We start from the raw sequence: 16262 nt of genomic DNA on the forward strand, positions 1-16262 counted from the left end.
CTTGCTGATTGGACTAAAACGAAATTCCCCCTTGTTAATGTAACATGGATTCTTTCACAAGTTTTCCGCATTACAGAAAAAAGATCGCACAAGTAAAAGAACACTCAACTAGACTTTTTCCAAGAAAGTACAAAATTTCATTTTCGTTGTTAACCTCGGGGTAAAAATGCTCAGGAAAAAACTCGTCCTGTGAATATTTAGTTTAGTACTATTAAAGAAATAAATCCAGTCTGTTTCCACTAAACGGATTTTTTTATGGCAAAATTTAAGACGAAACAGTGAGAAGTTGTGGTCCCCCAGCAAGAATTGAACCATCGAATGAATTGTAACAAAATCGTAACTGATTAATAGTACCCTCGCCTATTTACGGGTATTACTCTTCTTATTTTCCTACAAGTAACGATTCTATCTTAGATTGGTGCCTTATTAATTTGGAACATCTTGGTATAAAAACAGATCAGGTTCCACCCGTTGGCTGAAGCGATCATAATGCGGTAATGATCTCCTCCTGAAAAGGAGCTTTGATGGAGAAACGTTATCCTTACTTATTAAAGCACTACGAATCAACAAGTTGCTATACTGTTCTTCAGTGAGGGTTATTAGTTTAAAACTTTGCGAATTATTACGACTGTTAAAATAATTGATCACGTGACACCAGGTTTTCAACAACTTAAATGGTTAACTTCGATGACTTACTCGTTTATAAACACGCGGTGGTGGTGGGCTATAAATGCCTTAACAACCTTGCACCAAGCTATCTTACAAAGAAATTTATTACAAAGCGGTCCGACCTCCATAACCACCAAACTAGAAATAACCACAACTTGGACATTCCAAGTTATGAAACCGCTACAGGCCAGATAACATTCATTACCGTGCTGTCAAAATATGGAATGATAATATCTGCTGATAAAGTTAACAATACAGAAAATGCTTTGGCAACAGCTGGGGAACTGTACAGATGCCTTGTTCCTTGACAAGGATGGGAAAACGATTCTGTTCGAACTGAGTAACTTGATTGCTTTGTCGCCCATACTTGATGAAACGCCTTAAATAGCTGGTTTGAGTTTTTTGCCTCTGGGAAATCGGTAAAGACACAGTTATGCAAGAAGCATATTACCGCAGAATTTTACAAAAATCAATCCATTTACAACTCCCTTGGACAAGAAATGTGTTTAGCACTTGATGTTGCGTTGGCTGCAGGGGGATGCGAAGCGGTCGTGGAAATATTTTACAGTTGGTGCTCATAAGAAGGATGGAGGACAAATAATGACGTATTAATGCAAAGAGCTATTGTCGACTGGAGTTTGCCAAACCCAATTTCATGTCCAGACGAGACGAGACTGCACATTTGTATACCAATGCATGGTGATAAGAAACTTGGCATCGCAAGACATCGGTTACCTGCATTTTCGGATGTAAGAGGACGAGCAGCTTCAAGGTACAACATCAGCAAAGGTTAAATTAAAAATTTCAGAGGATCATTTGAAGACTTGTGGAAAAAATAGAAGTTACATTTCGAAGACGAGTCAAAATAAGATTATCAGCTGTTGTGGTCAAGTTATCAGTGATGTTTTTTTCCATTATTGCAGATGAGGCTGCAGATTCTTCCCATAAGGAGCAACTCTCCCTTGTTTTACGGTTTGTTGATTCAGATATGACTATCAGAGCAAAGTTTATTTTATTTTTAAACTGTGAATTGGGGTTAAGTGGTGCCCTAACTTGCAAAACTTATTTAAATGCATTGAATGACTTATTTTTGACAATAGATGACTGCAGGGGGCAGGGCTATGATGGGGCAGGTGCAGTTGCTGGGTACATCAATGGTTTGGCTGCCCATATTTTAAGGCAAAACCAAAAGCACTCTACACCCATTGCTATAGCCATAGACTTAATTTGTCTGTATGTGACTCTCTAGCTATACTTGAGGCAAAGAACATGCTTAAATATCTTATTGAGGTATCTCATTTTATTAATATTTCTCAAACACGAAATACTCCTTTTGAAGATAGTATTAAAACCTATAGTTTAGTTACTGAAAGTAGAAAGACCAAATTGGGTGATGTTTGCAGAACCCGGTGGGTTGAACGTGTTAAGGGCTTTGGATACATTCCAGGAGCTTTTTGTGCCATTATTCCAAACTCTGAAAGACATGACGAATAATTTAGATAACAAGTTTAATCCTTCTCTTTCAAGTGAAGAATCCTCATTTTTAACATGTACACTCATTTCAAAGTTTGATTTTGTTGCTGCATTAGTTATAAACAGACATGTTCTTGATGCAACACTTTCTGTCAAACAGCTTTTGCAAGGGAAAAGCATTGATATAATGGATGGCATTTACATGATTAACAGTTTAAAGAATAATATCATTATAATGAGGAATTCTGTTGACACATATCATGATATGTTGTATAACGAAGCTTTAACATTAGCAATCGCCATTATCTTCACAATACGGTGCTTTTCTTTACAGAAGCTTGGTTTACGACCTAAATGCTTTTATAACGATGTTCAACAACTATATCATGAAAACGTCTCAGGAATAACGTCAGATTATCACGCATGTTTGAAAAAGAAAGAAAGTGATCAGGCCTGCACAAACTTAAAAGAAATGTAAATTACTGATATTAATATTAACCGATTAAACAACAATATAAAGTCAATAGCTCACTTTTGTGTCAAGGACATATTAATTATTATAATGAGAAATTCTGTTGACACATATCATGATATGTGGTATAATGAAGCTTTAACATTAGCAACTAAAGTGGATATTGACGAGTCTGGGTAGAAGTTAACGACTGTAGGTAGAAAAACGACTAGGGCAAATCATCCATACAAGACTGTATCAGGATATTAATTATTATTTTAGTAGAGGATAGCATTGGTCTCATCAACTCTGGTGAGCGCAAATGCGGAAAGTGTCTAGCTTTGTAAATTTTCGCACTTCTGCAGGGATTTCCGTCTGAAGAGGCACATGTGGTAATCTTCGCTGGTGGTGATCTGACGATGACGCCGAGGTCGATGTTGAGAAAATTTACTTTAACATCAATGGTGCTGCTGTTAGATGACCCGACTGTTACCAGCACGCTCGTAACGAATTTACGTGAGTATTCTTCATTGTTTTACAGCTAATGCTGAATTATATTGCGATTGGTCGATTCACAATGTAATGTCGCTGGCGGGCAACAAGTGAGAATATTTTGCCGTCCAGGAAATCAAGGAACGATGCTGAAACTTTGAAACTAACTTTGCTACTAACTGCTTTTAAAATAATGTGTTCACTGAAGAAATTAAAATTTTTCTCCTTAAATGGGAATGTAAGCTAGTTATCCGGTATTCTTTGTTTATAATATCATCATCGTCTTATAATTTTATTTTATAGTCTACTCCATCATATTGATCATATCGGCAAAAACAAAACCAGTTTTCATCAGGCGATGGCCTTCGTGGCATTCCGGATCATCCAGTCAGCAAATGAAGCGTCCTGGCGTAAGTGTTAATCCGTTTTTTTTCCAGAAAGCGCATGCAGGTTGGCAAAGTGAAGAACAAAAATGATATACATCCTTTTATCAGCTGTATAATTGGTTTTCAGTAAAGCATGTAATATAAATTCGGATGGCGGTTGAGGCTGTCCTATAAGCCAATCCCCACCTCTTGCGAAATACTGTTGATTGTCACGACTTATTATGTCTCCAAACTGACGCTAACACACGATATGCGTGTTCATTATCTTAATAGAGAATAGCATTGGTCTCATCAACTCTGGCGAGCGCAAGTGCGGAAAGTCTCTAGCTTTGAGAATTTTCGCACTTCTGCAGGGATTTCCGTCTGAAGAGGCACATGTGGTAATCTTCGCTAGTGGATTACCACATCGATGACGCCGAGGTCGATGTTGAGAAAATTTACTTTAACATCAATGGTGCTGCTGTTAGATGACCCGACTGTTACCAGCACGCTCGTAACGAATTTACGTGAGTATTCTTCATTGTTTTATAGCTAATGCTGAATTATATTGCGACTGGTCGATTCTTAATATAATGTCGCTGGCGGGCAACAAGTGAGAACTTTTTGCCGTTGAGGAAAATCAAGGAACGATGCTGAAAGTTTGAAACTAACTCTTTTTTTTTCAAGGGCGTTAAACATGTCACGTACGCTTTTGTTAACACTCCCCTTGCTCACCCATGCACAGCAAGGTTTGCATGAACTCGCCGAGTTCGGAAGTCCTGTCTTTACTCTGCACCTTGCAGCAAGGGTGTAATTTATGTCTATTTTTAGGCGCACAGGCAGGCGGGTTAGTGGGCAGCAGCGTAACCACCAGGGTTAGACTCCTCATGGCTGGCCGCAACGTCGACATCGGGCAGAGGCTGGATGATGATGTGTTGAAGTTCCAGTTCGTTAAAGATCAACAGCACAAAAATGATGGAGAACTGGAACTTATTCAATTTGTCAAAGACCACAAGGTATATTACTGTTCATTTCATATGAGCAAAAGTATAGGTGTGAAACCACACAAAAAGCACATGGTTATAACTTATTAGGGTAGCTATCAGTAATTGCAATCGTCTATAGACTTATAGTTCTTGATTATATGGAAAAGCTATAGCTGTTTTTGTGTTTCTTAGGGCCTGCTTCTAGCCTGGGGAATGGGCTTTGCAAGAGTGTGGCCCCGTATAACATCTGAAGGGGCCAAAAGAATGGAAGCCATCCTCCGCCAGTATTTGGGAGCTCGGGAAATCCGAGACAAAAGATTGGCGAAATTACTGCTCGTCAGGATAGTGGTTAGTATCCAGCGGTGTAGCTGACGAGTGACGATAAGTATAGTTGTAATCTATGAACATTTTATTATTACGTTCAGATCAACATCAGTGCTGGCGAGCAGCCCGAGCTCCACCAGCTGCTACAGGCCCTTGGATATGTTCTGGTAGATGTCCCGGTGTTGACAAGGCTGCAGCAGAGCGTACTAAGAAAGTTAATGGATGACGAGAACGATGTAAGTTCCACATTAGCATCCTATAATGATGAATCGAAGCCAGAATTGATGAAACTCCGACTATTTTACTGGCGTCGCTATCAACGCATATTTTGAGCTGGATCGATGAACCGATAAAACTGAAGGTTAGTATTTAAAATACATTCAAAAAGACTCCGAAGGTTTCCGTGATGTGTTAAATCTTTCCAACTGGCTTCGCGGAAGTTGAGCAATTCTGTCTTCGTTTTAATTTTGATAAGTATAGTTGCTTTACCTAGATTTTATTGGATCAGCGGGCATCTACTCGTTCAGATGGTCTCCATAGTCGCTAATCATGTTCCTTACTAATTTGGTTTTCAGCCAGCCGCTGCAGCCTTGATGTGAATCAATCCATCCGTGACAACATCAGTGCCGGTGTGGCGGTCTTATTGCTCCCCCGGTCTGAGCCATCCTCTATCACAATGCGCATATTATGCGCATGCGTGAGTCAGCGGTTTTGCATAACAACATTTCCTCGTGGTCCGAGTTATCCCCTTTCTCTCGCTGGCTGTCAAACAGAGCACAATTCTCACACGCGTTCGAAAATCTTACTAAATTGCTTGGTATTAAAGAAGAAAAATGGTTCCACAACAAGAGCCTGCCGTTGGAACGAATTTATCGAGTGAACCTGACCGAGGAACAGAAAAAAACGCATGCTTCAACACAAAGAAAAGTGTGAGCGAATTCTGCACTACCTGCGCCATGGCAAACATGGTTTGACAAAGAATCAACAACGTGTAGTTCGTGGACAAGCAAAACACCACGTTTTGGATGATACAAGTAATTTATAAGATAATAAGTATAGGTAATATTTAGTATTTATTTGTTTTTCCTTTTTTAACAATAATTTTAGTTGCAGTTTATTAAATATAAAAAGAAACACTGCAACACATTGCACAATCCTCTTTCGGAGAAGCGGATTTTATAGTGTCTTATCCGCCGATAGTGATTGCGATTGAACCATTGTCGAAAATGATTCCGTCAAATCGATGCCGTTTGTTGGTGACATTGCAGCTCTACTCCATCCGGTTTCGACTAAAGTAGTGTTTTCATCTTTATAGGAAAAGGTGCGAGATTCACGCTAAACAAAGACGAAGCGAATCCACAAAATTGGAGTCCACAAATGTGTAAAGATTAAAGCTAGACAGAACTTGGAATGGGTCAGTAAAGGCATTGGTGTTTCCTATCGATATGGTTTTTAACGCCTCAAATAAAGCAAACGAAAACACTCAGGAACGTTCAACCGAAGATCATTCATTATTTTGTTACTTTTGAGATATAATATGCTATATATAATTACTACCACCAGAAAGGAAATAAAATAATTTCGAATAACAAAGCAAAAGTATAGTGTCCGTGCATGTTATGTAGTTATATATACATCCGAACTATTCAAGATATTTAAAAAAAAAATGTTTAATCTTGGCGCAGGCTATACAGAATTAATTAATTAATTGTAACAATGACACTATGTTTTGTTCTTATATTATTATATTAATATTTTTAGTGCGCTTATGGAAATTTTTCAAAGGCCAAGACACACCGGACATGTCAGATTAATCAGCGCCCGTTTACAGCGGCAGCGTCGCCGCCGCAAATTTTTTTTCCGTAGACAGTCGGACCCCTCTTAGATAGTCGGACTCCTCTTTCACTTGCGCCCATAAGCATATCGCACAGCGGCTACCCAAAATAACTTACAAAAAAATTAAAATTTGCTTTTGCGCGCGAGTATGCAAACAAAACATGTCCGACAAAGAAAAAAGCACTCATAGTGACCTTATTCGCGAATCGATACACGACATTACAAATATATTCTCTGGCGAGGAGAATACCGAAACATTATATGAATCTGTAAGAAATGTTTTGCCCATCAAAGAAGGGTATTACAAAATTATAAACGTCCAAGGAATTGCTCGAAGATTCAAAGCTAACATCAAAGCCAATCTGCAAAGCGAAGCGGATATAACAAATTTCATTCAGAATTACGGGCAAAAGAACAATGAAACTCTAAGGATTACTAAAACAAGAAAAGGTTGTTCAAACCAAGAAAGTATATTGACGAAATATTTCCGATGTCATCATAACACACGGTATGAGGGCACAAAACGTCCGAGTGAGATCTTGTCATCGTGTCCAAGTGCACGATTTAAGAATACCAACTGCCCATTTTCTCTTGTGGTGAGAATAAGTAAGAAGCCGGATGCTCAAGAATTTGGCTCTACTATTGACATAGAGTGGAACCACAATCACCCTGTTCAGTCCTTACATTCACTTAGTTTTAAAGATATACCAGCTTCAGTAAAAAATGACATTAAGCAAATGTTTGCAAGTGGTTTGTTGCCTGGGGCAGCACATCGAGAGTTTCTTCGTCAACTAAGAAGTGAATGCCAAGATGACATGGAGTATCATCAGAGACTTGCAGATCGATCAGAAGCTCCTCGGAGGAAAGATTTCAATGATATATACTCGAAGTTTAAGAAGGAACGATTTGGGACTGGAAGCATGTCTGATATGTTTTCAGCTCTTGAGAAAAGAATTCAATGTCTTCAACAGAAAAACCTAGAGTACTCGTTAAAATACCAGAAATTTGATGAAGAAATAAATCAGCCATTTATTCTGGCTATTGTAACCCCACTGATGAAACGAGTTCATAAGTTGGTAAGTACATACATTACAAGTGTGGCTTCGTTGCCTTGGTGAGATCTGGCATTAACTTGTTTTAGTCAAAATCCCACCCCTCCTGGAAATTTTCTTTGTTGGTGGGATATTGTTCTTTCACATATGTGTCCCATCAGACTGTATCTTTTATGATTCAAATCAACAGGAGGTCTAAGAAGTATATTAGTCTATCCCCAAGCTCATTAATTGGTAATCCTACTTGAACAATTTTGGACGTACTTGTGTAAAAATAATGCTTGCATAAGGCATGTTTGTTGGTTTTAATTTTTAGGTGCCACATAGTAAAGACTTGGGATTCTTGGATTCCTCCTCCAATATGGAGGAGTACAACCTCCGTGTATTTGTTATGGTTACACACAGTGTTTGTGGTGCTTTGCCCCTTGGCATCTTCATAACCAGCGATGAGACAGAGCAGACGCTTAAAGATGCATTGGAGTTGATGAAATCATGCTTTGACAGTGATTCAGCATTTTATGGTGCAGGAGGGCCAGGAGTGATCATGACGGACAATTGTTCTGAATTGCGGGAAGCTCTAAAAGAAGCCTGGCCTAATTCTGTGTTGTTGTTGTGCATATTCCATGTTCTTCAACAAGTTTGGCGTTGGTTGCATGAAAAAAAGAATGGAATCTCGATGGAAGATAGACCTTCATTGTTATTGCTATTCAAACATGGTCTCTATGCTGAGAGTGAGGTTGATCTCCAGGACTCATTTGATGATCTCATATCAAGTGATTTGGCATCAAAGTATCCCAATTTCATAAAGTATATAACCAATGTCTTTGAAGATCGTGAAGCTTGGGCACTTTGCTACAGAAAGGACTTACCTATAAAAGGCAACAACACCAACAACCTATGTGAAGCTCAATTTCTGGTCATTAAAGATGGGATTCTTAATAGGCAGAAGGAAGTTAATGTAGTCGGTCTTGTTGATAAGTTTATAACCGACCTTGACCAACATTACTGTGACAAGGTGTTGTCAGTATCATCAGGTAATTATACATGTCATCAGGTTGACAGTAATTTCATTAGCACCTTATTTACTTGAAAATATTAATTATTCACTTGTTTCAAACTTGCTATAGGCAAATATGATGGTATTTACAGCAGACGATTTCAAGGTCGAGCTAAGGGAAAAAAAGATACTGGTGGAATTGGCTTCCAAATCCCAAACGATGAAGAGCAGAAGTTAGTGGTCACAAAAACCATTAAAGTTGGTGACAAGATATTCCTTGTACCGAGTCTCACCACAGAAGGAATACAGTACCTCGTAGATATGAACACTGGTATCTGCCAGTGCAAAATTGGTAAAAATGGATCACCTTGCAAACATCAGTACATTCTTTGGGCACACAAGTTGGCAGATGCAGTTAATTTTCTGCCAGTTTTCAGTAAAACACAGAGGCAGTTATATGCCCAGATTGCAATTGGGATGTCATTGCCATTGCAATACTATGAAGGCCTGCATGATCACGTTTTGACCCTTCCTGATCCAGTTGAGCACTTTCCAGATGTTCATAATTTTACAGATGAGAGAGATATTGCAAAAACAAGTAAGCATGCCCCCCACACCCTCTGAATGATAATGATATTTATTTAATTGAAGTGAAATACAGTGTGTTTCAGAAAAAACGATACTCTTTGTAATTCAAAAATTGACATATTGCATTGAATTCGTATTTTACTAATTTTAGAACAATCAAATCGCTTTATTACGACTAATTTGAATTACAAATAGTAACATTTTTTTCTGAAACACACTGCATATAGATCCCTTAACTTTGTTTTGGACAATAAAAATTATACAGAAAACATTAATTTCTATTGTCCAAAATTGCACATGAATGTTTATTTGCCTGCCAAAAAACGTAACCAAAGTTTAGGGGTCTATATACAGTGCTAAATGTAAGTGTCGTTTTATTTTGCAGGTCTACCTAGAAGGAATCTCCCTCATGACACAATTTCAGTTGACGAGTGCTCTGAAGCTTTGACCACAACTTTGGATATCTTAAAAGAGAAGTTGGATGGAGCTGACCAAAACTTTCTAAAAGGTGTCCTAAAATTCACTGACAGAGTCAAAAGTATGCCAATGTCTAAGCTGGCAACCTCTTTTCATTCTTTTGGTGCAAGAGGTGTATATAACACGCATCTCACAACAACTTCTGTTGTGAAAAAACGGAAACGTGGTAAGATCCATGTGCAACCTGAAGCAGTGAAGCGGCGAAGGAATATAACTGGATCGAGAAGACAACAAAACAAAGGTCAACTGGCAAAAAACAACCCATTTGTAAAACAAGCTGGTCGCACCAAACGTGCACACAAGTTTGCTGAGAATGTGCGGCAAAATGAACCAGTGGCAAAAAAAGCTGGAAGAAACATGGCCACTAAAACAAGGGTATATGAACATTAAGGTATTCCAAATAAGGTCCACACCTCAAACATAGAGAAAAAAACTTTCAAAAGTCTTGGGAGGGGAAAGGTTGGGGAGGGAGGTGTAACTATATACAGATATCCATTTGTCATTTCCTAAGTAGGGGAGTATAGGTCACTCCTGAATGACCATTTATTACTATTCTTTGTGTACAGATAAGGATTAGCAAGTGCACTAAATGTAATGATCTTTAAGGTTTACAAAAGTTTACAAACAGTTTTTAGAATGCCTCTTTAAGTTAAACATGGTGGAAAATTTTGCGGCACACCTAGAACAATTAAATTTTTTTTCACGTGTGTTACTGTGTGTTTTCAAATGTCGTTCCAATGAGTTTTGACTGGCAAATGCTTTATTGCATAATTCACATTTGTATTTTTCTTCGTGTATTTTGCTATGTCTCCTCAGAGACAACTTATTTTGAAATACTTTTCCACAGGTATTGCATGAACATTCACCGCAATGGTTTTCATGGTAAATAGCATCTTTCGCTCGAGGAAATGTCTTCGCACACTTCTTGCAGATGTTTTCCACTAACCCACAATCTACATCCTCTCTGATTTTTTGTGCTTCCCTTTTCCAGTCCTATTATTGAAAGACATGGAAATGTTATCTCATTACAATCTGCAGTCATGCATGTTTCGCCGTTCAACGGCTCCTCAACTGGTGCAGCTTGGTAATCATATTTGATACTTTTTACCTTTGTATTTAATTACAACATGCACTTGCTCTCACCAAGTGCATGAGATGCAACCCTTGGGCATCCCATATAATCCAATCACCCAAGAGGTTTTTAAGTGCTAACAGGGCTAGCTGTTAAATTACTTACTTGTTGGACATTGGAAGAGCATTTTTTCCACATGTGTGAAGCTGTTTTGCTCATCATAGCTAAATCTGCATCAGGAGCTTCATCTTTGATTTGACCCTACAAATCAGATATTTAACAGATATGGTATGAGTAAAACTACTTGCTTTTCAAATTTATCAAAGCCGTATTATTAAGAAAAATATGATATGGTTTTGTTAAGATTGCAAACTGCTCTACTTGGAATAATTGTCTGCCTATACTTCACTTGCAATCAATCACTTGGGATTTGGGACACACCAGACAATGTAATCAACCCATGCCAGCTGGTGCCCAAAATAGTGCATATTTGTGATTAAATATTCTTTTCAACAGTATCATACCACCAGCATGCCCGAAGACGAAGTCCAAGTCAAGAATAAATTATAACGTTCAACAATTGAAAATTAAGTTCATTTCTATTTCATTCTGCGTGAAAACTGAATTTCAAACACGTGGCACATATGATTGGTATTAATAATGGTACTACAATCTAGTAAAATATTCTTCCTGCGTATTTTGAAAGTGTATTGAATTTAACGAAACTTTCTCGCTTCCACAAGCCAATAGAGCAGCAATATGTGTAAAATAACTAAAGACTGTATATATCATATAACTATTTTAATATAAACTGAGAGTAAACCGCCTAAAATAATATATCTAATCATCTATAAACTCTCAATGAATACAGGTTAAATAAATGAGCAATCTGAATACTCACCGCAACTGTTTTATAAAATGCGTGATATCCTGTTATCCTGCATGACTTGAGCGAAGAATCACCTCCATTAGGATTCGAAACTACTTCGATATTTTCCTTGTTCACTGCCATGTTTGCATACTCGCGCGCAAAAGCAAATTTTAATTTTTTGTAAGTTATTTTGGGTAGCCGCTGTGCGATATGCTTATGGGCGCAAGTGAAAGAGGAGTCCGACTATCTAAGAGGGGTCCGACTGTCTACGGAAAAAAAATTTGCGTCGCCGCCGTGGCGTGTTTTTTCATTTTCACTGTTCGAAAACTGTTATTCTTGAATTATTTGGACTAAATATTTATTAAAACTTCCTTTCATAGCTATATGTTACAGTAATCAGTACAGTGACTGTGCGCATAAACAATGTACTCGAGGACTGAGTGAAAACAGATATCTGGGCTACCCATGAATATTACAATATAGTTCAAAATTACATTCACAAAATATTACCTCAAATATTACATTTACAGTATAGTGTATTGAAAACATAAACAGAAACGGCTTATTTAAAGTGCATAACTAATTTTGGCGGGAAATCGCGTTCCACTGGAGTCCGGGTTTTTTCCTTTATTGCGCAAACATTTTTTGGCATATCACGATTTAATATTATACCCTCCTTTGCATATACCAGTCGGCGCTGAAAGGGCATCTAACCTTACCCAAGAGTCCAAAGCTTAGGACAAAAACAAGATCTCGCCCTACCTGTGACGGAGGGTGTCATCAAAATTGAAGAAATGAAAAAGTGAGCTAGTGTAGTACGTACTGTGTCCATGACAAAAATTATATATTTATTGTATGGATAGTTAATGAGAAACCATGTCTGTTAATATTGAATACTTTTCTCATTTGTAACCTGATCTTCATTACCATAATCAATGGCGCCTTATGGTTCCACAACAAGAGCCTGCCGTTGGAACGAATTTATCGAGTGAACCTGACCGAGGAACAGAAAAAAAAGCATCCTTCAACACAAAGAAAAGTGCGAGCGAATTCTGCACTACCTGCGCCATGGCAAACATTTGAATGATTTAACAAAGAATCAACAACGTGTAGTTCGTGGCCAAGCAAAACACCACGTTTTGGATGATACAAGTAATTTATAAGATAATAATTATAGGTAATATTTAGTATTTATTTGTTTTTCCTTTTTTAACAATAATTTTAGTTGCAGTTTATTAAATATAAAAAGCAACACTGCAACACATTGCACAATCCTCTTTCGGAGAAGCGGATTTTATAGTGTCTTATCGGCCGATAGTGATTGCGATTGAACCATTGTCGAAAATGATTCCGTCAAATCGATGCCGTTTGTTGGTGACATTGCAGCTCTACTCCATCCGGTTTCGACTAAAGTAGTGTTTTCATCTTTATAGGAAAAGGTGCGAGATTCACGCTAAATAAAGACGAAGCGAATCCACAAAATTGGAGTCCACAAATGTGTAAAGATTAAAGCTAGTCAGAACTTGGAATGGGTCAGTAAAGGCATTGGTGTTTCCTATCGATATGGTTTTTAACGCCTCAAATAAAGCAAACGAAAACACTCAGGAACGTTCAACTGAAGATCATTCATTATTTTGTTACTTTTGAGATATAATATGCTATATATAATTACTATCACGAGAAAGGAAATAAAATAATTTCGAATAACAAAGCAAAAGTATAGTGTCCGTGCATGTTATGTAGTTATATATACATCCGAACTATTAAAGATATTTAAAAAAAAATTGTTTAATCTTGGCCCAGGCTATACAGAATTAATTAATTAATTGTAACAATGACACTATGTTTTGTTCTTATATTATTATATTAATATTCTTAGTGCGCTTATGGAAATTTTTTAAAGGCCAAGACACACCGGACATATCAGATCAATCAGCGCCCGTTTACAGCGGCAGCGTCGCCGCCGTGGTGTGTTTTTTCATTTTCACTGTTCGAAAACTGTTATTCTTGAATTATTTGGACTAAATATTTATTAAAACTTCCTTTCATAGCTATATGTTACAGTAATCAGTACAGTGACTGTGCGCATAAACAATGTACTCGAGGACTGAGTGAAAACAGATATCTGGGCTACCCATGAATATTACAATATAGTTCAAAATTACATTTACAAAATATTACCTCAAATATTACATTTACAGTATAGTGTATTGAAAACATAAACAGAAACGGCTTATTTAAAGTGCATAACTAATTTTGGCGGGAAATCGCGTTCCACTGGAGTCCGGGTTTTTTCCTTTATTGCGGAAACATTTTTTGGCATATCACGATTTAATATTATACCCTTCTTTGCATACCAGGCGGCGCTGAAAGGGCATCTAACCTTACCCAAGAGTCCAAAGCTGATGACAAAAACAAGATCTCGCCCTACCTGTGACGGAGGGTGTCATCAAAATTGAAGAAATGAAAAAGTGAGTGTAGTACGTACTGTGTCCATGACAAAAATTATATATTTATTGTATGGATAGTTAATGAGAAACCATGTCTGTTAATATTGAATACTTTTCTCATTTGTAACCTGATCTTCATTACCATAATCAATGGCGCCTTATACAATTTTTTTGCTTCATTTTGCCTTTATATGTACTTTCCAATAGAAATTGCATTTCCTGGCATAACTTATGCTTGAGAATCACTATAGTTTAGCTTTTTCATGTTCTGATTATTACGCAATAACATGTCAAGAATTGAGGTATTAGTTATTTCAATTTCCTTTCAATTAGTTTTACCACGCTGGTCCAAATTAGCTACATTTGAAATTTCTCCCTCTCGTGCATGCTCGTATTTGTCAGCAGACAACTTGCATTAAATTTAGAGCAGAGCAATGCAGTGCATGTGCATAAAACGAAAAACCTCTAATTACTCCGGCGTCAGCGACGGAGTTGAAAATTCGCCTCAGTTTTGTTTTGTTGTTTTTTTTTTATTTTTTCGTCGTCGCAAGTCTGAAATGGCGCGAAACATTCTAGTATTTGAAATGTGTATGTAATCGTATTTATCTATGTCCCAGTCTTATCTACCAGGAGTTGTAGTGTACAGCTTTGGCTAATTTTCCGATGCGCGATTCGATTTCGCTCGCATGATACGACAATTCCTCCAAGAGGAACGAATAAACCGTTGTTTTCATGCTGTTCGATTAAGTTTAGATTAAATTGGGGTAAGAATATATTAATACATGTTGATTCTGGTCCTATTTTAATAATATCACTGCTATTTCGCCGTTTAACAAGAAGATGTGGTCGTGTATGGGCGCGTTGACACGTCGTAGTTTGCACAGGATTGAAGATTTAATATAACTATATAAGCGCGAATTCCAAAGGCAAAGTGTGAGACAAAGCGAATGTATCATGCAGTTTATTTACATTTTTGAAGAATTGAACTTCTATACTTTTTAAAGTACGATGTGCTTCTGAATTTCGCGATCGAACATTTATAGGTTCGGAAGGTATCTAAATGCGAATATGAACTCTATTGTTTATGTTCAGAAGCTCTATATTGAAGACTGGCACGTGCGCCGGAGTTAACGCCAGAACAGGCGTCTTGTTTTATATTAGGTTACTGTAAGCATAGGCATATGTTTTTATTCCTATTTTACAATGAGCTAAATGTTATTGTTATTTAGTGCTTTTACCGGATCTTCACGTGGTTTCTGATTACACGTCTTCTCGAGCGCGTTCAAAGTTCAAAAGTGATTAAAGTGATGTTTTGTTACTCTTCACATGAAGCCAAACATTTACATGGACTCTTACAACAAAGACAAATAGCATATTTCAAAAACAAATACCATGTTACCAAAAAATGTTCTATTTTGTTAAACATGTGCTACTGCTCAGGGCCTGTATTTTCGCTAGGTGGAATTTTGCGCCCAAACAATATTTTCCGCCCGGAAACTGAAAAGTACAATACTTTCAACTTTGTTGCGGGGAAAATTAATGTCGCTACGCGCGCTAAATTCTACCTAATATTATTATTATTGTTAATACTCCTGTTGTGATTCGTATGTTAAAATATTTTTTAAAACTAGCTGCTTCTAAAGACTTTGACTTCAACGAGCTGCAACTCGCAAGACAGCGTTCTCTCCTTTACCCTTCGACAGCGGGAAAAACACTCCCGGGTGTATCCAACACCGGGGAAATTGGTATTCATGACACTGTAAAATAGCTCTTTTCAGACGATTTGTTTTTGCCGAGTGCAATCTACAAATCCTTTGGGCAATTGAACATTTATAAATCTTTTTTCTTTATAGCAAATTTATCCGCGAAATCATAATATAAACCAGCCTATTTCAAAACAATTTCGAGATAAAAGTTAGAACTTTAGTTAGGTTAGCATAAATGGACCTACATATTGACGTCATTGAAAGTGTTCTCACTAACAGGTATTAATTCATGTACATCCCGAGTTAACGCTATATAGAGGTTCACTTTACGTGTTTTAAACCTTCTATTGCTATTAGTCAAAACGGATTTAGTTTACTAACAATCATATAACAATTCACTTGGACCCTAAAATGCTCGCAGCAATCCCTACCTTGCAGGCAACCTAGTTGTTA

The 16262-nt window shown here is 37.5% G+C and overlaps 1 protein-coding gene across 1 annotated transcript; it reads left to right on the forward strand.

Moving 5' to 3' along the window:
• Positions 1-6768: 6768 nt before the first annotated feature.
• On the forward strand, positions 6769-9087 carry LOC114536797. The gene is made up of 2 exons (XM_028558142.1): positions 6769-7672; positions 7965-9087. Exons 1-2 carry the CDS (start codon positions 7334-7336, stop codon positions 8736-8738), a joined length of 1113 nt encoding a protein of 370 aa, XP_028413943.1. The 5' UTR covers positions 6769-7333; the 3' UTR covers positions 8739-9087.
• The last annotated feature ends 7175 nt before the right edge of the window (positions 9088-16262 follow it).

Source organism: Dendronephthya gigantea, unplaced genomic scaffold, assembly GCF_004324835.1.
Source record: "Dendronephthya gigantea isolate DGI-Jeju-01 unplaced genomic scaffold, DenGig_1.0 000147F, whole genome shotgun sequence".
Lineage (NCBI taxonomy): Eukaryota > Metazoa > Cnidaria > Anthozoa > Malacalcyonacea > Nephtheidae > Dendronephthya > Dendronephthya gigantea.